Below are 23258 nucleotides of genomic sequence, written 5' to 3'. Positions count from 1 at the left end.
CCTCCTTCCTCAGCTCCCACCCCCCAGTAGCTGGAACTACAGGTGTGCACCACCACGCCCAGCTAACTTTTGGATTTTTTTTTTTTTTTTTTTTTTTTGAGACAGAGTCTCACTCTGTCACCAGGCGCCAGGCTGGAGTTCAGCGGCACAATCTCGGCTAACTGCAACCTCCGCCTCCCGGGTTCAGGCAGTTCTTCTGCCTCAGCCTCCTGAGTAACTGGGACTACAAGCGCAAGCCACCACGCCCAGCTAATTTTTGTATTTTTAGTAGAGACGGGGTTTCACTGTGTTGGTCAGGATGGTCTCAATCTCTTGACCTCCTGATCCGCCCACCTCGGCCTCCCAAAGTGCTGGGATTACAGGCTTGAGCCACCGCGCCCGGCCACTTTTGGATTTTTTGTGGAGACAGGGTTTTGCCATGTTACCCAGGCTGGAATGTGAGTTGGTTTAAAAAGCCCTTCGTAGCTGATGGATAGACAACGTGGAGGCTCCTGGTTGGTGGAGAAAGAGTGACCCTCGAAGACTGTGGTCCATTTCTCCGCCATTCTGGAAAACCAGCCAGGAAGGAAGTTTCCACACTGGCACTGGGGGACAGATGGCAGCATCCTCCAGCCACACCTAGAACACCCATAACGAGCACCCAGGGGAGTTGACCTGAGCTGTCTTCTGTCGGCATTGGCTCCTTTCTGGTTAGCAAAGACTGGGGTTCAAGGGAGGCAGGGTTAGTCTGTGCTGGACCCGTCGCAGCCTCAGCTCATCTCACAGTAATGGGAACCATGCGAGGAAGTACTCTCAAAAGGGACCGTGAGACTCACTGGCTACGGAGGTCTCAAGGTCATGTACCGAGCCGGTGGCAGAGCCAAAGTCAGCGGCAGCAAAGCCCGGCCCTGGGCTCCTCCCCACTCTGCCTCCAGGAGGGCCTCCAGGTAGGAAGAGCTGAGAGCTGTGTTCTCAGTGGAGCTACCAAGAGTGGCATGAAGGCAGTGAGGCAGGCTCTGCACAGGGAACCCACGTGTATTGCTTTGGCAACACGTTAAGAACACAGCCAGAGCCAGACATGGTGGCTCGTGCCTATAATCCTAGCACTTGGGAAGTCTGAGACAGGAGGATCGCCGGAGTCTAGCAGTTCAAGACCAGCCGGGGCAACAGAACAAGTCCCCCATCTCTACAAAATATCTAAAATCTAGCTGGGCACCGTGGTACGTGCCTATAGTTCCAGCTACTAGGGAGGCTGAAGCAGGATCGCTTAACCCCAGAAGTCTGAGGTTTCAGGGCATGGCGATTGCACCATTGCACTCCAGCCTCGGTGGCAGAGTGAGACCCTGTCTCAAAACAAACAAACAGAATAGAACAGAGTCAGGATGCTCGCCTGCCAGAGGAGACCCCAAGCCAGCCATCACACACTGGCTGGGGGTCAGAGCAGGCTGGTGGCCTGGGCCCCACCCCCCATGCCAGCCTCTGTGGCCGGAGCCGGCGCTCACCATGTACTCCATGTTGGAGGCTGGAGGCTGCACCTGGCCCCGAAGTTTGTTGTGAAGCATGAGGATCTCCTCCTTGTCCTCCCTGGGGATGGCCCTGCGGATCCGCGAGTGAGACTCGTTGTGCTGGTATTTGCTGAGCAGCTCCTCTAAGAGAGTGACGTTGGGCAACAGGTAGCCTTGGGATCCGCAGAGCAGGAACAGCAGCCCCAAGGGGATGACACCACCTAGGACACAGCTCATGGCTCCACTCCCGCGGCAACTATGGCACTGACAGGGCAGCCTGGGCTCCTGGGGCACCGCTGGGCACTCAAAGTCTGAAAGGAAGCAGAGGGTGGTGGGGAAAGTCGCCTTAGCAGGAGCCAGTCACAGCGCTGGCTGGAGCAGCGAACGCAGCACGAACGACACTCTCCATTTTGCAGATGTGGACACGGAGGCTCACAGAAGCTAAAGAGCCAAGGTCCCATTGACAGGAAGTGGTGGAGCTGGGATTTATGCCCAGGGTTTCCAGCGAGGCGAGCTGTCTGGATTCCAAAGAGGATAACCCGGAACAGGTCCTCCCAGACTCCAGTTTCCCTTGAGAGAGTCCCTGTGTTTTCTAACTCTGAGTTGGCATCCCTTCCTCATTCAGGACTCAGGTGAATCTCTGGCACAAATTAGCTTCTATCTCCTGCCCCAAGGGGATTGGTAACGTCCTTTCCCATCACCAAAGGGTGCTCCGTGACAAACGTTGATAGCCAGCTCCTAGTCCCTGTGTAATGAGACTTGGTTTACCAATAGTGACTGATAGACACATGGCTTCTCTTATCACGGCCCTCGCCCCGGGCCCGCCCGCACATCCGCATGCTAAGACACAGCTGCCAGAACAGAGTCTCACCAAGGACTCAGAGTTTTGCTCCATTAGAAACCCTTTGTAAGCACCTGCGCAGCCCGGTCGTTTATGTTATTCCCTGTGGGAAATAAAAAACTTTCTCTTCAAAGTTTCCTTTCTTGTTAAAGAGCAAATTTGCTAATAACTCTTTGTGAAGCCCCATCCTATGCAGCTGTTAGACATGCCATGCTTACAGGCACGTACTCCAGTCTATGTCCTTGTACTTTAACCAAGATATCTGTGCTGGACGTGCTCACAGGCATGTCCTAGCTCACAGTGTATGCCCCTTACCTGTTTAGAAAAGTTTGACGTTGTCAGCCAATCAGGTTTTAGTTTAAATTGCACAGTCTGGCTCCAGCCAACGGAAATCAAACACAGCAGTAAGAACAACCCCAAATGCATACAGGATACATATGTCTGCTTTTCCTTTGTTCATTGTACTCTTGTGGCAAGATGGCTAGCAAGGGTACCCGTCCTGCAGTCCAGGAAGTAAAAATTGCTTTGCTAAGAGATCCTTTGTCTCAGTGCTAATTTTTCTTTGTGGCACCGAGCATCTGTTTCCAACATTCTCAATCACCATGACAACTCATCCCCATTTCACAGATAAGAGAGCTGTGGTTTAGTGTGGTGACATGACAAGCCCAGGCCCAGCATCCTGGTTAAGCAGAGACACTGAGATTCGAAATGATGATTCCAAAGATCCAGAATATCCCAGAAGCTACCTTGGCTCCTATATCCCTGAGGGCCAACTATCTCCCCTCCATTATAGGGACACGAACTGCAGACCTCCTCCCCCTGGCTTGCTATCTGAAAAATGTATGTTATTGGCCCAAGAAGACAAACAAGGGCTTGAACAAGTGTGTCCACTCACACCCCGCCTGTCTGCTTTACTCCCAGGGGAGAGTCGGGGCCACCCAGTCGCTTCCATCCAGCGCCTTAGTTTGTGCTAGACTCTGAAATGAAGGCTAGGGATGCGAAGATGAAGAGGACTCTGCCCCTGGCCTCAAGGAGCTCACAGTCAGGTCAGGGAGAGAAGAGGGAGCCTGCAGTCCTCACACGGCAGGACAAAGCTGACTGTAAAGACAGGGCCGGGCCCTCATGGCCAGAGGAAGGGGCTCTGTCTGGAGGGGTAGGGTGGTGGCCGTGCCTCAAGCTGACCCAGTGGAACTCCCCAGGGCTCAGTTCTTCAAATGGGAGTCTTCCCTGGTCTTCACACCCATAGCACTGACCGGTGTTTACAGATCAAGTTGGCTGGGACAGTGCGTGCAAGGAGGGCGTCCTCAGGGGGAGACATAGATCAAGGCCCGGAGGGGATGGAGGCCAAGATGGGCATCCCAGGAAGCAGAAACGTTGGCACCAGGCGGCAGAGGCTGGGCCAAAGAGCTATGGGAACGGTGTGGTTCCCATTCCTGACCCCTGGAAACTCTCCAGGGTCCAGACTGAGGCTGTGCTCCAGACAAAAATAACCCCATGCGGAGAGGAGAGGCTTGGCTTGCTTTGCAGTGGGCAGACAGGGCTGCCCTACTCCGAAGCAGAGCCTGAGACGGCGGGGGAGGGCCGCTGCGTGCTCACTCGTCCCCCTGGGAAGCAGACCAAGAATGCAGAACTTCTCAGGATCCCTGATCGCTCTCTCAGGTTAGTCACACTACCATATATGAGCATTCCCAGCTGCAGGCGGCCAGGCTCAAGGAAGAGATGCCAGAAGACTCTGACGCTGGGCTGAGGTTGACAGTGCAGTAATCAGCATCATGGGGCGTCCCCCTGGTGTCTGCACGATGCTCTGCTTGTTTTGCTCCACACTTAGGCCACGGGAGGAGCAGGGACTCCCAAAGGCATGAAGTATAAACTGCTGACACAACTCTGCTGTGACCCCACGAGATGAAGACCCCGTTCTGGTCTAGATCACGGGTAGGCGTCACTCAGATGGTTATCAATAGGGAGACTGGTAAACACAGTGTGCCTAGAATGTGGGGCAGGAGTGCGTGGTGGAATATTACACAGCGGGTAAAAGGGAGGGCTCAGGCTGTGCGAGCATTGGCACAAAGAAATCTCAGCATAGTGTTGAGTTTCAAAAGCAAGTTGTAGAACATGATGCTACTGCTGCTATTTGTGCAAATTTAAAAACACGTAACTATTTTTTTGCGTAGAATTCTAAAGTAATCAATACATAGCACAGATCCATTTCAGGATGTTTAGCAAGTGATGGCTACACTGGGAAGGTGGCAGGGTACCAACAGCCTGGTGGCTCCTCAGCACAGGGCAAAACTGCACATCACATTATGATCCAGTGTGGAAACAACCACGTATAAACACAAAAACTTCCGGGGAAAGAGCCTCCAGACATTACAGGTATCCCCGTTTCCTGCCTTCACTAACAAAGAGACAAAAACGTTCATTCCCAAACTTCTCCTATTTGGGTGCTCGTTATGTACCAGCCTCTGAGGAACAGAGGTAAAAAGAGCAAGAGGGGCCCTGGGCCGGGGGCCAGGAGCTGGGAGAGGAGAGAAGTCAGGCAGGGATACAAAGAACGCGTTTAATTGCCGCAGGAGGCAACTAGAGACACTGGCAGAGGCTGCTGATAGTGGCTAGGATGGAAAGGGGGGCCCGAATCAAGAAACAGAAGAATCCAGAGGATCCCGATAATTGGAAATGGAGGTGAGGGGTGAATGGACCCTTGTTGTGGCCTGGGACACAGAGGTGCAGGGTCTGAGAGCTGGGGCATGTGGGTGATGTCCCTGTGCAGACAGGGCGGGAAGAGGCGGGTGAGTCCCGAGGACGGAGAACAGCCCTGCCCCCTGTACCATTTGAAGGTCGGCAGATGTAAGAGGAGAAGGGCGATGTGGCCAGGGGCGGACACATACGTGTATGTACAGATAAACATGTATGTGTGTTCGTGTACATGTTTTTGTATACGTTTATGGTGCGTGCGTGTGTGTCATAAAACCAGGACTGAACTCAGAGAAAGTTCATGTTGGGGACTGACTCTGAAGCAGAGGATGAGAAGCAGGGAGGAGAACATGAGAGGCTTCATCTTTACCTTTAATATCTTATTTCCATTTTTTTCTTGAGACAGGGTCTCGCTCTGTCACCCAGGCTAGAGTACAGTGGCACAATCACAGCTCACTGCATCCTCGACTTCCTGGGCTCAAGTGATCCTCCCACCTCAGCCTCCTGAGTAGCTGGGACTACAGGTGTGCGCCGCCAGGCCCAGCTGTTTTTTTGTTTATTTTTTGTAGAGATGGGGGCTTCACCATGTTGCTCAGGCTGTTCTTAAACTCCTGGGCTCAAGCAGTCACCTAGCTCAGCCTCCCGAAGGAAGGGCTGAGGTTATAGGCAGGGGCCACTGGGCCTGGTCCTTATTTCTGTTTTTTAAATCTCAAGCAAATATGGCAAGATGCTGACATCTGTTCATGTTAGGTGACCAGGTGGAGTTGCCAGGAAGTGTGAGGTGGCAGCCACGGGAGGCGTCTTTGGGACCTCTGTGGGAGGCCTATGCTTTGTACTTGTTTGTCTAGTTTCTATTTTTTTAAGTATTACAGGTTGAGTATCCCCCATCCAAAATGCTTGGGTCCAGAAGAGTTTCAGATTTTGGATTTTTCAGATTTTGGCATACTTGCAAGTTCATAATGAGATAGCTTAGGTATAAGACCCAGTCTAAACACAAAATTTGATTATGTTTGAGAGACACCTTATACACATAGCCTGAAGGTAATTTTATCCAACATGTCAAAATGATTCTGTGCACAGAATAAAGTTTTGCCTGTGTTTTGACCGCAACCCATCACAGGAGGTCAGGTGTGGAATTTTCCACGTGGCTTCAGGGCAGTGCTCAAAAAGTTTTGGATTTTGAAGCATTTCGGATTTTGGATGTTCACATTAGGGAGGGCCAACGCGTGCTTAACAAAATAAAACAAAATGCCAGAGCGTGAGAACAGGAGGAGACAAATGCTGTTTTCAAATGAGTCCTCTGGCACATCCCCGTGAAACAGCGTGAGCGATCCCGGGAGATCCACCTTCGTTCTGAATGTTAAAGGGACTTCCATGGCTCAGAGGCCGCTCCTGCTCTAAGGATTCCAGAGAGAATTTATGAAGTCTCAGCTGGAGCTTGAGAGCTGGGAGAATCACGGGGTTTCGGCAAACCTCCACACTGTCATGGAAGAGAATGGAAGGAAAAAGAGAGAAGAACGTGGGGGTGTGGGGCTAGGGTTTTCCAAGTGTCCTCATGTGTCCTACAAAAGCCACCAACCTGGGCAAACACAGGCCTGCAGTGTTGGGTGGCGTGCCAAGTACTATTGGGTCTGAAAGTAGTTAGGCCTGACTTCAGCCCAGTGGGCCTGAGGGTGGGGGTCCCTGCTGGGGAGGGGACGAGGCACCTCCAGATCTGGATGGCTCCTGCCACATTTGGGCTGCAGAACACAGAAGACTTTAAGCGGAAAAGCAACCATAGGCCAGGCGTGGTGGCTCATGCCTGCAATCCCAGCACTTTGGGAGGGTGAGGCGGGTGGATCACCTGAGAAGTTTGACACCAACCTGGCCAACATTGTGAAACCTCATCTCTACTAAAAATACAAAATTAGTGCCAGGCGTGGTGGCTCACGCCTGTCATTCCAGCACTTGGGAGGCCAAGGCGGGTGGATCACCTGAGAAGTTCGACACCAGCCTGGCCAACATCGTGAAACCTCATCTCTACTAAAAATACAAAATTAGTCAGGCGGGGTGGTGCATGCCTGTAATCCCAGCTACTCAGGAGGCTGAGGCAGGAGAATCGCTTGAACCGGGGAGGCAGAGGTTTCGGTGAGCCGAGGTTGCGCCATTGCACTCCAGCCAGGGCAATGAGAGCAAAAATCAATCTCAAAGGAAAAAAAAAAAAACAAAACAGAAAAGTGATCATAAAAGGGCCAGCATCTCATTCCAGTCTATACCCCCAGAGCCCAGTGCTGGGTGCACAGGAACGAGCACACAGCGATGGGCTGAGCTGTACTTCCCCGAAGTCACATGTTGGAGCCATAATGCCCAGGACCTCCGAATGTGACGCATTTGGGGTCAGGGCCTGTATGGAGGTGACGCAGGTAACGTGGGGCCATGAGGCTGGGCCCTAACGAAGCTGACTGGTGTCCTTACTAGAAGAGAGTAGGAGCCAGACTCATGCAGAGGACGACCACGTGAGGACACACGGAGAAGATGCCGTCTGCCAGCCACAGAGAGAGGCCCTGGGACAAAGCAGCCCGGCCAGCACCTTGTTCTTAGACTTCTGGCTCCAGAACTGTGGGAAACTGAATTCCTATTGTTTAAGCCTGTGGTACTTTGCTGTAGCCGGCTTAACAGACCCACACACATCAGATAACACATGGGTAGACAGGACTGCTTCCAAATACGCCCCTGGCTGTTGTAAAGAAGGGACAAGGAAGCCACAGGCAAGTTAGGAGGCCGAGGCCGGGGTCCTGGCCGGAACCTGGCTGGTGCCATCTGCCAAAGCCATAAGCCAACTGCCTGAGGCCCAGTTCACAGGGGCGGTGCCCATAGCCCTGGCCCACACTGCCCATCCCACCCCCGCCGCCAAGACAGCTCAGTCCGAACCGTGGCCGAAGCACTGCTGCCCCTTTTCCATGGACAACGAAAACTCTTTCCAGATGGGACAGACCTCCAAGGGCCCCAGGTCGCCTGGGTTTGCCAACACCAAGAAGGTGCTGTCACCAGCATCCCTCAGGGTGAAGGGGACCACAGGGAAGACCTGCCCTTCACCAGTGGCGGTGTGAGCGCCGGACCCCCATGACCCTTCCCGCCCTCTGTGACCTCCTCTTACGCTCCCGAATTTCCAGAGCTGGGCTCCATCACTCCCACTCTACAGATGAGGAGACCGAAGTCCCTGGAATTTTTTTTTCTTTTTTTGAGACAGAGTTTTGCTCTTGTTGCCCAGGCTGGAGTGCAATGGCACGATCTTGGCTTGCAGCAACCTCTGCCTCCTGGGTTCAAGCGATTCTCCTGCCTCAGCCTTCCAAGAGCTGGAGTTACAGGCATGTGCCACCACGCCCGGCTAATTTTGTATTTTTAGTGAAGATGGGGTTTCTCCATGTTGGTCAGGCTGGTCTGGAACTCCTGACCTCAGGTGATCCGCCCGCCTTGGCCTCTCAAAGTGCTGGGATTCCAGGGGTGAGGCACTGCGGCCGCAGTCCATGGAATTTAAGGAAGCTGCACAGGGCAAGCAGCAAGTCTGGAGCACAGACATGGCTCTTCCAATCTCAGGGCCCAGGTGTGGCCTCCTTGCCTCCCCGGAGTGGGTTTTCCACTGGATTTGAAAATCCCAAGCCCCTCCCCACCCATGTAGGGGGAAGGGCTCTCCAAACAAAACAACTTAATTTTGCCCTGAAGGTTTCCACCCTCTTCTGTGTCTTGGGATGGCTGCTGGGCAGGGGGAGCCAGGGTACAGACCTCCAGGGTTACATGGTGCCTCTGCTGATGAGAAGGCACCAATGCATCACCCCCCCATGGGAGACAAAGGCCCTTGCATCATGGCAACATCCCACCAACGCAAACACGCCCACCCTCATTGGTGCTGCCCACTTGCCTTTGACCCAGCTGACCTCCAGCCTCTGACCTCGGGTGGATGGATGCCCCCTGCAGAGCGCTCTCCAGCTGCCCCGTCCCAGGCAGTTTTCCTAATGTCCTGGAAGAGCTCACGCTTTGACTCCAGCTCTGCTCTCCTAACCCCGATGCTCCCAGGTGGGGCCGAGTGCACACGTCACTCCTAGAGACAAGCCCCTGCATCCTGTCTGCGGCCACTCACTGCTAACGAAATATCTGCTGGGGACCGAGGGACAAAACAGCAGAAAAGCTCTCTGGAAGATTTTGTTCTCTGGCTGGAGTTGCAAAACTGAGTCCGTAAGACCACAAATCAGATAGCGGCTCCAAGTCCTCATGAGAACACACCAGATTTCAGCACACAGCAGAGGCTGGCACAGGAATGGACAGAGCTCTCTGGTCCCAGGGTCAATGGTGAAACCCATGCCTGGCAGATCAAGGCGGCAGGAGCCAAACTCCTTCCGCAGTGCCCAGAGCCTTGAGATGCATTTGGACTCCACCAGGGAGGCGGCTGTTTTCAGCCCTTTTACAGAAGGTGTGGCAGTCCAGGAGACTGCCATTTAGGAGACCGTGTGGCTAGTTTAAAGTAGGACCAGACTGGAAATCAAGGTTTCCACAAGTTTGGGGAACTTTCAACACAGCTGGTTTGCACTGCGAGCTCCACCTGCACCCTTCTATGCTGGCCAAAGCTTTGTAGACATTTAGGGGATCAGCAAACCATGTGTCCAGGTCTAGCGAGGGGTCTCCCTGACGGTTATGTCTTGGGCACCATCGTGCTCAACACTCAGAAGGGAGTGAAGGGAGAGGGAGCTGGGCTGAGGCTCATTGCGTCATTGGCCTGGGCTCGAGTGCTTTGTGTTTAGGAGAATGTGCCAGGAAGATGAATCTCGGGACTTAGCCTGTCAGCCGTCAGCTCCCAGCCTGTGCCAACTCCTGCTTTTGCACACACTGTTCCCACAGCTCATCCCATGACCCCGACGTGCCCCCCTCCTTCACTGGCCCAGGCCGGGGAGATGAATTCCTGCTCATCGCTAAGACTCAGCGCAAGGATCACGGCTTCCTAGACACCTCCAGCTTAACCACGCCGCAGACCTGTGCGTCTTGTTCACCGGCCGAAGCGCTGATGTCTAAGTCAGTGTTCAAAAAATATTTATGGGATGACTGTGTGGCCCCCTCCTCCTCCAAGATAGGTCAGAAAGACCGTATAAAGACTACGTCTGATTCGGGCTGCCTCTTTAATGACTGCAGCATGGGCTCTTGGGGAAGAGAGACCTGGATTCAATTCCTGAACTTGCCCCTCACTGCCCCTTGACCTTGCCGAAGCCTATATGGTCTGGGACACAGCACTGAGCTTCTGAGTCCGTGTCTGTAAGGTGCAGCGGAGCGACAGCCCCTCTGGCTGTGAGGAAGGAGCAGGGTCCTGCACGTCGGTCCCCAGTCAGTGCACTGCCTACTGTAATAACGAGGATGTGTCAGAGCCTCCAAAAATGCATCATGTGGAGGGATCTTAGAAAGCTGGAGTTAATAATGTAGACTGCAACAAAGAGACAATTCTCTCTTAATATTATTTCAAAGCCCACAATTGCCTTAACAAAATACAGTGTATAAAAATCTGGCCAGGCACGGTGGCTCACACCTGTAAATCCAGCACTTAGGGAGGCCAAGGTGGGCAGATCACCTGAGGTCAGGAGTTTCAGACCAGCCTGGCCAACATGCTGAAACCCCATCTTTACTAAAAGTACAAAAATTAGCCGGGTATGGTGGCGCATGCCTGTAGTTCCAGCTACTCAGGCGGGTGAGGCAGGAGAATCCCTTGGATCTGGGAGGTGGGGATGCAGTGAGCCGACATTGCGCCTCTGCACTCCAGACTGCGCAACAGAGCGAGACTCAAAAAATAAAAAATTTTTTAAAAATAAAACTCCTATTAGGCCAGCTGTGGTGGCTCACATCTATAATCCCAAAACTTTGGGAGGTGGAGGTGGGAGGATCGCTTCAACTCAGGAGTTTAAGAACAGCCTGGGTAACGTGGTGAGACCCTGTCTCTAATAAAAATAAAAATAAAAAAAATTAGCCAGGCGTGGTGCCGTCTGCCTATAGTCCCAGCTACTCTGGGAGGGGCTGAGGTGGGAGGAGCGCTGAAGCCTGCGAGATGGAGACTAGACGGTGTCACTGCTTTCCAACCTGGGCACCTCCATCTCAAAAAAAGAAAAAGAAAAAAAGAAAAAAATATGTGAATTGTCCAATGCTTGGGGGATGGCAGGGGGACCCTCTACCAAATTTGAAATGTGCATTAGCTCAGTATATGGCTTGTGTGCTGGCCATTTTTACCCAGCCTTCTGAGGAAGTAGGTTCCAAGATGTCACACTCCAGGTATGGACAGTTCATGTCACCGCTTGGCCAGGTACCACCTGTGCAAACGTATTTGGTGATTCACGCCGAGGACGGTTACCCAGTCTGACGTCATTTTCTGTCATGGAGCTCTGTCCTCTTACATGGCTGGGTCTCAACTGAGTTGACAGACCTGTGAGAACCCCCGGCCCTGGGGTCCCCACCCAGGATTGCGGCTACTCCGACTCGGCCTCCCCCGATAGACCCCGTGCTTCTCAATGGCCGTAAGCAGTGGTGTGATGGTAAATCATTCACCACCAACTTCCAAAGCAAAAACCACCCTGCCTTGCAGTGTTTGCCCATTCCCTTGGTGTAAATATCTGCAGCGTGTTCAACTTCAAGCAAACGGTGTGAAGTCACTAAACATGGAGTTTCTGGAAAGAGATCCCCAGAAGCACACGGTCACACAGCCTTTCCATCAGGCAGCTCCCAGAGACAGACACCGATGATCTCAAGAGCAGAAGTCACAGTAAAGTGCAGAAGGAAAGTCAGAAGTGACAGGTTTTAAGTATTTATTACGTTCATTTTAAATATGCCTTTTTTTTTAAGATGGAGTCTCACTCTGTCGCCCAGGCTGGAGTGCAATGCCGAAACCTTGCTGCACCCCAACCTCCCCTGCCTGGGTTCAAGCAATTCTCCTATTTCAACCTCCCGAGTAGCTGGGACTACAGGCTCATGCCACCAAACCTCACTGATTTTTGTATTTTTAGTAGAGACAGGGTTTCACCGTAATGGTTAGGCTGGTCTCGAACTCCTGACCTTAGGTGATCCGCCTGCCTCGGCCTTCCAAAGTGCTGGGATTACAGATGTGAGCCACCATGCCCGGCCTTTAAATATGACTTAACGGCCGGGCACGGTGGCTCAAGCCTGTAATCCCAGCCCTTTGGGAGGCCGAGGCGGGTGGATCACGAGGTCGAGAGATCGAGACCATCCTGGTCAACATGGTGAAACCCCGTCTCTACTAAAAATAGAAAAAACTAGCTGGGCATGGTGGCGCGCGCCTGTAATCCCAGCTACTCAGGAGGCTGAGGCAGGAGAATTGCCTGAACCCAGGAGGCGGAGGTTGCGGTGAGCCGAGATCGCGCCATTGCACTCCAGCCTGGGTAACAAGAGCGAAACTCCGTCTCAAAAAAAAAAAAAAAAAATATGACTTAACTACGTTTTTATAACCTAATGCTTAATGATGGTTGTGTTTAATTGATTCACAATCCTGAAATTTTATTTTTTGTTGATTTTTATTTATTTCTTTGTTTTGAGGCACGGTCTCACTGTTACCCAGGCTGGAGTGCAGTAGTGCAATCATGGCTCACTGCAGCCTCAAACTCCCAGGCCCAGGTGATCCTCCCACCTCAGCCTCCCGAGTTGCTGGGGCTACAGGTGTGCACCAGCAGGCACAGATAACTTTTTGTTTATAGTAGAGACGGGGTTTCACTCTGTTACCCAGGCCAGTCTCAAACTCCTGAGCTCAAGCGATCCTCCCACCTCGGCCTCCCAAATTGTTGGGATTCCAGGTGTGAGCCACGATGCTGGCCCTGAAAATGTAACTATCAGCTCTCAAGAGCTGCTATGAGCCAGTCCAAGCTGGCTGCAGTTCATGACTGGCTGGCACTGAGCCTTGCTCAATCAACCTTATGCCCCAACAAATGTTCATCACCAAACCCATGGCAACGCTGGGTGAGGAAGGGACTGCCGCGGGCGTGGCCGGGGCTCTCTACTCTTGCACTGCACATTTCCTGTGGTCCACGAACTCATGAGGTCAATGTGACAATAGCCCTATTTTACAGATCAGAAAACCAAGGCTCAAGAAGCATCAGCAACTTGGCCATGGTCATACAGAGGGCCTGAGGACAATGATTCATTCGCCAAATGCTGCTCACTTACCAGTTCCGGCTTGTCCACGCAGTGACTCTCCAAAAAGTGTGGACAGTCCTGACCTGTGGCCCCACACCACTCAGCTGAGGCCCACGGTTCACACAATAGTGTGACCCCAAAAGGCTGGGGGGCCGGGGTGTGCTCTAGGCTCTGCTCTTTCTCCGAAGTATCTAAGGAGAACTCAGACCTGAGCAAGAGGCCCAGGGCAGATCAGAGTCATACCCACAAGCCACCCAGAAATTCCAGGAATGAAGTGGTGGCTGGAGGGAGGGGTACTCTCTTCCCCCGCCTGCGTCTCTGGCAGATCCCGGGACTGGGCAGAACATCCCGTTAGAAGCGCCTGGGTAAGCAGCACACAGTGAGCGGGGCCCTCTCCCCTCCTCACTGCAGCCTGACGGTTTTCCTTAAACCCCTCTTGGCAGGATTAGGGCCAGACCCAAGGGTGGCCACAGCCCAGCTCCAGCTCTTTCTCTAGCTGCTGCCTGCACCACACTGAATCCCCATATCCCCAGGACGACCAACGGTCCACTCAGCTTAAAGGCGACAGCAGCCCCACGGGCACGTTCTCTCCTCTGGTCCCCTCAACAAAAGATACATTCTTATGGGATTTCTGAGACAGTATGTCTGGATGCTTAATTGAGCAAATATAATCTAGACAATGCTTTCCATCATTTACATACTATGCTAAAAATATACAAAATTCTGGACAAAAAGCAAACAGTCACTCAACAAACTCTTATTTAAAACTGAAAAGCAGGTGCACTGGATGCAAGTCAAGATGACACTTAAGAAAAGTCACTTTGGCCAGGCCTGGTGGCTCACACCTGTAATCCCAGCACTTTGGGAGGCTGAGGCGGGCGGATCAGCTGAGGTCGGGAGTTTGAGACCAGCCCGACCAACATGAAGAAACCCCATCTCTACTAAAAATACAGAATTAGATAGGCGTGGTGGCGTATGCCTATAATCCCAAACTACTCAGGAGGTTGAGGCAGGAGAATCACTTGAACCCGGGAGGTGGAGGGTGCAGTGAGCCAAAACTCCGTCTCAAAAAAAAAAAAAGTCACTTTTTTTTTTTTTTTTTTTTTTTTTTTTTAAGATAGGGTTTTGCCATGTGCCATGTTGGCCAGGCTGGTCTCAAACTCCTGACCTCAGGTGATCCACCTGCCTCGGCCTCCTACAGCGCTGGGATTACAGGCGTGAGCTACCGCTCCCAGCCAAGAAAAGTCACTTTTAAGGGACCAGGTAATAAATACATTCTTTAAAAACCCAGGACATAACACCTGGGACTCCTTTCTCCATTCTTGAAGATGTGTGGATGTTTTGCCAGAAACAGTGTTCCCAGCAGAGCTTTAAAAGATAAACAGCAGGATCCCTCCCGCTCTGAAGGGAAAGGAATTATGCACTCCCAGAAAGCAATGCGGAAAGGCATAGAGAAGAGTGGCAGCCCTGGGTTCGAATTCCGCCTTCCCTGCATGCAGCTGAGCACGCCTCAACTTCCCTAAGCCTCTAATTCCTCACTCATGGTGAGGGCCTGAGTTTCTTCCATGGCTGGGGAGGGAGGATTACCCAGGATTATGTTTATAAACAGTCCAGTGACAAAATCCCAGGAACAATTTAATGATGCTTCCTTCCCTTCTCCTCCTGAGTGAATTCAGGGCCCCGATCACCTCTGTGCCAGGCTCCAGGGCTAGCAGCCTGAGCCAGTCTCCCTGCCTGAGAAGCATGATTCACTGATGGGTGGCATCCTAGAAGATGAGTCAAGAGCCGGCTGCGGAACCTCCACATCGCTCTGCAGGTGAAAATCCCAGGAGTCCTTGGGATTTGCAAGTGAACAAGACCAAGTCTGCCCTCGGGACTGGGAGGAGACAGACGGCAGACAGTAAATGTGGCAGTGGACAGTTAAACCAGAAAATATGAGCAGGATAGCCCGGGGAAATGGATGGCAAAGATGGTCAGAGGAGAGGGAAGAGCCACTCTGGTTGGGGTGGACAGCAAGGTCCTGCTGAGCTCTTAAAGAAAGGGCACTGTAGGCTGGGCATGGCGGGCTCACACCTGTAATCCCAGCACTTTGGGAGGCCGAGGCAGGTGGATCAACTGAGGTCAGAAGTTCAAGACCAGCCTGGCCAACATGGTAAAACCCCATCTCTACTAAAAATACAAAAATTAGCTGGGCATGGTGGCACACGCCTGTAGTCCCAGATACTTGGCAGGCTGAGGCAGGTGACTTGCCTGTACCGAGATTATACCACTGCACTCCAGCCTGGGCAACGGAGTGAGACTCTGTCTCAAAAAAAAAAAAAAAAAAAAAGAAAGGGCACTGCCTGGTCACAGTTGAGGTGTGACCGAGGACAGGCGAAAACCCTATGAAGCTGGGGCGGAATGGGGTCACGGAGGCAGCCAGGGCCAGGTGGCGAGGGGCCCTGAAGGCCATAGTGAGGACTCTCAGTTTTACTCCAAATGCAAAGAGTGTCCTCGAGGGAAGGAGGTCAGGCGGTGACAGGGTCTGATATCTGTCGTGAAAACTCTGCAACACAAAACAGCACAGACAAACCCCGCAGACACAGCATTAAACAGACGGGGCCAGATGGCAGTGATTCAACACGCATGGTTTCATTTAGGTCAAGTTCGAACCAGGCTAAACCAGCCTGCACCCTTAGAAGTCCGGAAACGGCTCCACTTCCCGGGCAGTGAGAGGGGCCTGAGGGCCTTCTGGGGCCGGCCAGGCTCTGCAGTGACCAGGTGACAGCGCTTTGTGAAAATCGTCTGAGGGGACAGGGACAGCTGTGCCTTCCTCCCTGGTATGTTAAGCATCAACAAAAAATGAACAACAACAACAAAATGGATGTTGCTCTGACCTGTGTTTGAAGGCGGGATTGAGAGGGCGGGAGTGGTCCAGGGAGAACAGCACTATGCAGAAGGGGCTTTCCCTCAGGAGTCTGAGCCATGAAACAGGCCTGGCGCCCCGGCTCAGCAGCCTTCAAAGTGAACTGCGATGTGTCAGAGCCCAGATAAAGTCCGGCCAGCGGCCGGGCCTCCCACGTGGACCAGCGCGCGACTCTTCCCAGACAGGGCCCAGTTCATCCCGCGTCTGAGAGGGCCCTTTGTCCTGCGATGCCAAGGCCCCACTGAAAATACCTCCTAGTCCCAGAACAGCCCCAGCCTCGCAGGCCCCGGGGAATAAACAGTGTCTTCAGCGTCAGGGCTGCCCTCCCGGGGAGAACAGGCTGGCTGTGTGGGGACCCGGCCTGGGGTGGGAGGGGGGGCGTCAGGGACGATGGGTACACAGCACAGAGGTGCCATCAATGCCCTTGGGGAAACAACCCACCCTTCAGGGGTTATAAATAAACACGGGTGGCTTGCTGTCCCCAGGCATACAGGGGCATGAAATGCGCTCTGAAGAAAGGGTCCGGAATCCTCAGGAGACTGGCTCAGGCCCCAGAGCATCGGGGAGTCGCAGCCTCAGCCCAGAGTGCCAGCGGGCTGAGTCTTCTTCCGGAAGAAAGCCTTCTAAATATGCCAACAACCTGTGCTCAAGGGGCCCCCTCATTCTGGAGGGAGGTGGTCTTTCAGCTCCCGGGTCCCACCAGGTCCTATAACCAGAACCGTCCACACAGCTCCACACTGACCCCAGTGACCAGCCCTCCAGGCCCCACCTTTGTGCCAGGACCCCGGCACACCTGCCTTAGCTTTCTAGGGCAGCAGCTCCCACACATGAGGCTGTGTCAGAAAGGGCTGGATGCTTTGTTACAACAGGCTGCCAGCCCCGCTCCACAGCTTCTGATCCAGGAGGTCCCCGGGGGGAACCTGAAAACCTGCATTTCTAGGAGTACAAAGTCTCCGCTGCTGCTGCCGGGCCAGGAACCCCACTTTTTATTTATTTCTATTTTTTGAGCCAAGGTCTCACTCTGTCGCCCAGGCTGGAGTGCAGTGATGTGAATAGTGCTCACTGCAGCCTCAGCCTCGTCAAGTTTCTTACCTCTCAAGAAGCTGGAATTACAGGTGTGCACCGCCACGCCTGGCTAATTTTTTTTTTATTTAATTAGTTTACTTTTATTTATTTGTTTATTTAAGATTGAGTGTCGCTCTGTCGCCCAGGCTGGAGAGCAGTGGCATGATCTCAGCTCACTGTAACCGCTGCCTCCCGGGCTCAAGCGGTTCTCCTGCCTCAGCCTCTCAAGTAGCTAGGTTTACAGGTGTGCACCACTATGCCCAGCTAATTTTGTATTTTCAGTAGAAACAAGGTTTTCCATGTTGGCCAGGCTGGTCTTGAACTCCTGACCTCAAGAGATCTGCCCGCCTTAGCCTCCAAAGTGCTGGGATTATAGGAGTGCCACCACGCCTGGCATTTCTTCCTTTAGTTTAGAAACATTAACATTGAGAGGGCAAGACACACTGAGAGGACAAAGGGTAATTATTACATCTGTTGTAGAGATGACTGATAGTGACCCTGACCCCCACGTTTTTTTAATAGGGCCCAGGCAATGCTCCCACCTGGACCTCCCAAAAGAAAAAGGTTACAGGTGTGAGCCACGGTGCCCGGCTATGGGCCCCCACTCTGGGAAGCACTTCTGTAAATTATGACAGCTTCTCAGTTCTCCTTCCCCACCTTGGCCCAGCAGTTCCCAAACCCCATCCTTTGAATCCTCCCTTCCCAACTTTGTCTGCCTTCCTACTGTCTACCAGTACAAGTAGGTATTTCGTATTTTTATTTAGCTTGGCTTGTGTTTTGGGTGCCCAGAAACGTAAAAAGGTCACTTGCTATCACTTGCGCTGGCAGAGAACCTGATGACTGGTGTTGCGAACAGAGGGCAAGAGCGAAGTGAAACACGATGCATACAGAAAACGGTGATTTCCTCCCAGCCAAAGGCTTTGTTGTAGAGGGTGCTTGCTCTTTGTTGTAAAATGAGATCGGGGGTGGGAGAGGTGTTAGAGACACCCCCACCCCCTGCGACTTTCACCTTGCCGTAAGCAGCAGAAGGACCAAAGGAACAGAGGATGGAAAGAACAGCTCTCAGATTGGGGGGATTTGCTGCTGAATCTGCGCACGTGCTCAGTCGCCTTGGGGACCTCTAGGTATGGGCTCTGCACACTTTGGGGGACACAGTTCACTCTAGAGCGAGCTCTTCTCCAGTGCAATGCCACCGTGCTACCCTCTGTTCATCTTGATGGTGCCCACGAACTGGTACAGCCCATCACAACACCTGCAGGCCAGGCCTTTGCCGCCCTGAGCCCGACGCGCAGACTTCAGGCACAGCAAACTTCCTGTCATTCTCCAAGAGTCCCGGGCCCATCTCCACCTTCAGGCTTTGGCACACACACGGCGCCTCTGCCTGGTGCACCCTCGCCAGCTCCCCACCCACCTACTCTCATCTTCAAAACCCTGCCTCTTTCCTCTGGGAGTTCCCAGGCTGCTCTCAAGTCAGACTCAGATACCAGCTCCGTGCCAGCTCCCCAGTCCTATGGGTCTTGGGTTGAGTTTTTTCCCCATTCAAAAAAATTGTGGTGGTGGGGGGGCGGTGGCAGGGTTACTACCAGATCACTTGATTACAAGCAAAATAGGAGCATGACTTTTTTTTCCTGGGATGTTGCCATTCTTCTCTCAAAATAAAATACGTTCCAGGAATTGGGATTGAAAATGTGGGATTTCATAATTTATAATTTTTAAAAAATGATGCTCCGGAGATTGCACAATCCTCATCAGGACTTTTTTTTCCCCTCTGACTCTGTGGTTTTCGTCTAAGCTGACGCAGCACTCGAGACAATCAAAGATAAATCTCTCTCGGGCTGGACCATGATGTCCTCACAGCCTTGAAAGGGGGACATCTGTGCAAGAGTACCCATCATTGCACAGCCTGGGTAGGAGGCAGGGCTCCCCCAGGGCGATGTCTCAGGACTCCCAGCCTGCTGTTGCTGGGACCAGGGTGGCACGTCAACACTGCCCACAAACGCCAAATTCCAGGCTTCCCTGCACCCACGGAGAAGGCCAGCCACACATTCTGGAGTGACACAGCCTGGGCCGATGCTTCAAGAAGGAAGTCCAAAAAGAGGCCACAGTCTCCTCAATAAGTCAAACATTAAGTTACCATGTGACCCAGCAATTCCCTCCTAGGTAAACACCCAAGAGATATGAAAACATACGCCCACGGGATACCTTGTACACAAATGTTCACGCAAAAACCTTCATAAAAGCCAAAGGTAGAAACAGCCCAGATTTCCTTCAGTGGAAGAACGGATGAACAATATGTGGTCTATTAATACAACGGAATATTACTTAGCCATAAAAAGGAATGAAGTCTAACACACATTACCACATGGATGAACTTTAAAACCGTGCTGCTGAGTGAGAGAAGCCAGACACAAAAGGCCACATACTGTATGAGCCCATTTATAGGAATTGTCCAGAATAAGCAAGTTCACAGAGACAGAAAGGAGATTAGTGGCTGCCAGAGGGGCTGAAGGGAGAAGAATGGGGAGCGATGTCCAGTGAGAACGGGATTTCCTTATGGGATGATGAAACGTTCTGGAAGGAGTGGTGGTAGTTGCACAATACTGCAAATGTCCAAAATGCCACTGAATTGTACACTTCAGAATGGGTTAAATGGTAAATTTATATTTCTGTGCATTTTTACAACAATACATTTTTTTCAGGAAGAAGAAAAAAAGAACATGGCCCATCCTATCAGCCACCACCCAGATCTCCCTGTCCCTTGCCTGTCCCAGAACTCAGCGTACTCTATTTAAGACTTTACAAGGTACTCTGGGTCCCCATCCCACGAAGGTCTGAGTATCCGTTCTGCTCAACGAACTGAAGACAAAGTGAAATAAATTATGCCCAGATTGAATTTTCCTTTCTTGACAAGCCATCAGCCCCTTTGAGGGATCCTGGGTTTGCACATCTGGGACTGATCAAAAACCAGTGCGTTTGCAACAAAAAAGAAGGAAAGAAAGAAAGAAAAAGCCTCCTGAGTCAGGCGCAGACAGACATGCAGCCACCTCCCACACACAGCAAATGACGCCGGGGATAGAGGAAAGAAGAGTTCCAGTTCCCACAGGTCAAAGAGGTCAGCGCTCTGCCTCCAAAAACTTTCTGACCTCCAAAGAAGTCAGAGGGTCTTGCCTCCAAAAACTTTCAAATGCAGCCTACAAAGGGCCAGATACTTTGGGGTCTTTTGAGGGATGCAGTTCAGGGGCTTTAAGGGACCTAGAGGTCTTCTTCCCTCGCTCAGGACTTCCCAGTCAAGCCAACTCTCCTCTCCTGGCCAGAGGGAGGACTCTGGGAGCCAGCACTGATCTGGGCTCTGGGACAGGGTTCTCAGGGCATTGGTACCCGTACCTGCCAGCAGTGTTAAGCCCAAGCCCAGGGTCAGTTGATTCCCTTCCAGCATCACCCCAGTCGGGACCAGAGACCCAGATCTCTGCCAACTTAAAAGAAAAACCCACATGGCACGAGAAGCCTCGACTAGTAGCCAGCTCTGCCGTGACAGTCATGTGGCCGTGATTAGATGAACACCTTCCCCCAGAATCTGGCACAGGGCCCAGCCAGGATGGCAGCTCTACCCATCCTGGCTGCGTCATGTCAGGCACACACCTAAGTAATTCTGAGCCTCAACTTACTCCTTGTAAAAAGCACCCAGCTCATAGAACAGGCAGTGAGATCTTCTGAGGCACCCCTGGGCATGTCTGGTCTGTAGCAAGCATCACATAAATGTCAGCTGCTTGTATTATTACAAATGGCATTATTACTATTCCTACTCTTACACCTTAAGAGACTGTGCAAAAATCAAAATCACCTTCTTGGTTTCTCCTCCCTGGGTACATTGTCCAGCAGTTTTACCCGGACCTCCTCTAAGATGAAACACGACTTGTGTGAAGGTCAGGTTCACATGTGGAGGTGGCAGTGGGCAGAGATATGTCTTACAGAAAGCAGGGTCAGAAGTACAGACGGGACCCCCGGTGGGGGGGGGGCGACAGCATTCCATACCAGTGGGGGAACCTTAGGCAGGCACTTCACCTTGCTGAGCCTCAGTTTCCTCAGCTGTGAAGTGGGCATCAAGAGGCTTACCGCCCAGGGGTGTTGCAGCAATGACAGTACAAGTAAAGTGAGTGGCACAGACTCCGTACCTGCCGCATGGGCTACACAGCCCCACACCCCCTCCTTCTCCTGAGTGGAAACAGCCAGAACAGGGGCAGAAGCAGAGAATCAGGTGCATACAACCCCAGATCTCTGGGACCGGACAGCCGACAGTCACAGCTCATGGCCTCAGTCTACTGGAGCAGGTCAAGCCCCAGTCCTGTTCTGCAGGCTCTCTTCACCGTCACACTCCACACCCTGGATGGGGAAAGCAGGCTCACCCCATTCTACCAGGGCAAGGGGTCCAAAGGCCCAAAGGGGAAACTCACAGCCCCACTCTTGGCTGCAAGACAAGCCAGGCTTTGCACGGGTTCGCAGATGCTTCTCTCAGCCAGAGCAGCCACTCACATTTTGGCTGAGAGACGCCCAATTCAAGTTGGATTGCGACAAGCAGGCATCAGCAAAGTCCGCCCTGGCTTGTCCACCAGCCCAGCCTTAGAAAGGGAGGCTCTGGGTCTGCACCACGTGAGACACCAGCCCTGGCTCTGTCCACGTGGGACGGCTGACCTCCCCCACACTCCAGAGGGAGCTCCCAGCTTCCAGGGTAACTCTCCCCACGCAGGAGTTACGCAGGTGTGCACTCTGGCTAAAGAGACCCAGAAACGTGTTCCCCCAAACTGCACAACCCTGACATGGCCCCACGTCTCTACACTTCCATTTGAAGCCCTGGAGACAGGCAGAGCTGGGTTCCAGCCTGATCCTCAGCATCTTCATCTGAAATACGGGAAGAAGGCTACCTTGCAAATGAAATCATAGAGGGGCGTGACCCTCTAAACTGCAGCGCTGAGTGCACATGCCACTGGATCACCCTGGCCCTCCAGCCATGAGTAGGACACATTCTAATGTCTGCCATATCCTTGTCATCAGCTTTCCGGTTACTGACACCCCCTACGAACACAGGAATGCAACAAATGCTAGTGAATCGCACACGGAAGGCAAGAGAGTAAACAGCCTCCAAGGAGAAGGGGTCTGCGCGCATATCATTGTTGAATCCCGGCTCCCTGGCGTCCTGGCTGTAAGGTCCTAGGCAAATGAGTTGTTCTCCCTGAGCCTCAGTTTCTCCATCTGCAAAAGGGCATGCCGCAAAGCTAGGTTCCGCAGCGCAAGCAGAGCACTCAGCGTGGTGCCCACACACAGTCAGCCCTGCGAGGTGGCATCTGCTCTAATTACTCCAGCGTCTCTGGGAGGGTAATAGTTTGCAAAAGGGAGAGGGGCCCGGAAGTCACACTTACTCCTCAGGGCTCCAATTACCAGCTCGCTGGTGTCTCCCGCGTCGAGCAGCGGTAGCAGCGGCGATAGCGCAGGCACGGCAGGCACAGCGGACACAGCAGGCAGACAGCTCGACGCGGGCAGCTGGATACGCCCAGGGATGCGAGTGGGTGCCGGGGCTCAGCGCACGGCCTCTTGTAGGCTGCCGGGAGTCCCCGAGGCCACGCCCCCAGGTGGCCGGCAGCGCTGATAGGACAGGAAAGCCCCGGCCCCGCCCCCAGGCTCCGCGGGCCGAAAGGAGGCGGGGGCCGAGGCGCGGGTGCTGGGTGGGCGAGCAGGGCAGGGCCGCTGGCCTCCAGGGCCGGCTAGGGACAGGGACACGCTCAGCTTCACTGGCCACACAAGTGTAGTTTTCACTGAGCGCTTACTTTGTGCCTGGCGCGGTGCCAAGCACTTTCCACCAGGAGCTTGCATATTTACCGAATCCCAGCTCTCTACAGCTCAGCTGGAAAATGGGACTTGAGAGGCGACCTCCCAGGATTTTAGTAAATGAAATCCGCAAGGGCTGGGCGCTGTGAACCGTGGCGCTGTGCAGAGTACACAGTTGCTGAGTTGACTCCCGCCCTCTACACGTGCTTTGAAAACTGGCGCACGCTCTTCCCAATTTGCAGAGGAAGAAAGGAAGACTTACCACAGGATGGGGGCGCTAGCACAGGGGTCCAGGCTCTGC

The 23258-nt window shown here is 52.9% G+C and overlaps 1 protein-coding gene across 2 annotated transcripts in view; it reads right to left on the bottom strand.

Moving 5' to 3' along the window:
• CRISPLD2 (cysteine rich secretory protein LCCL domain containing 2) overlaps nucleotides 1-22701 on the bottom strand; it is an 88907-nt gene extending 66206 nt beyond the window's left edge. The window contains exons 1-2 of one of the 2 annotated variants that reach the window (XM_010333667.3): nucleotides 22552-22701; nucleotides 1482-1795 (exon numbers count right to left, since the gene is read on the bottom strand). In XM_010333667.3, the coding sequence (XP_010331969.1) occupies nucleotides 1482-1721 (240 nt within the window). In that variant the 5' untranslated portion in view covers nucleotides 1722-1795; nucleotides 22552-22701. The remainder of the gene's footprint in view (nucleotides 1-1481; nucleotides 1796-22551) is intronic. The other variant, XM_010333668.3, reaches the window with a different exon arrangement.
• Between the last annotated feature and the right edge of the window lie 557 nt (nucleotides 22702-23258).

This window comes from Saimiri boliviensis, chromosome 1 (genome assembly GCF_048565385.1).
Source record: "Saimiri boliviensis isolate mSaiBol1 chromosome 1, mSaiBol1.pri, whole genome shotgun sequence".
Taxonomy (NCBI): Eukaryota; Metazoa; Chordata; class Mammalia; order Primates; family Cebidae; genus Saimiri; species Saimiri boliviensis.
Note: the sequence above shows the minus strand (reverse complement) of the source record. Positions and strands in the feature narration are given on the sequence as shown.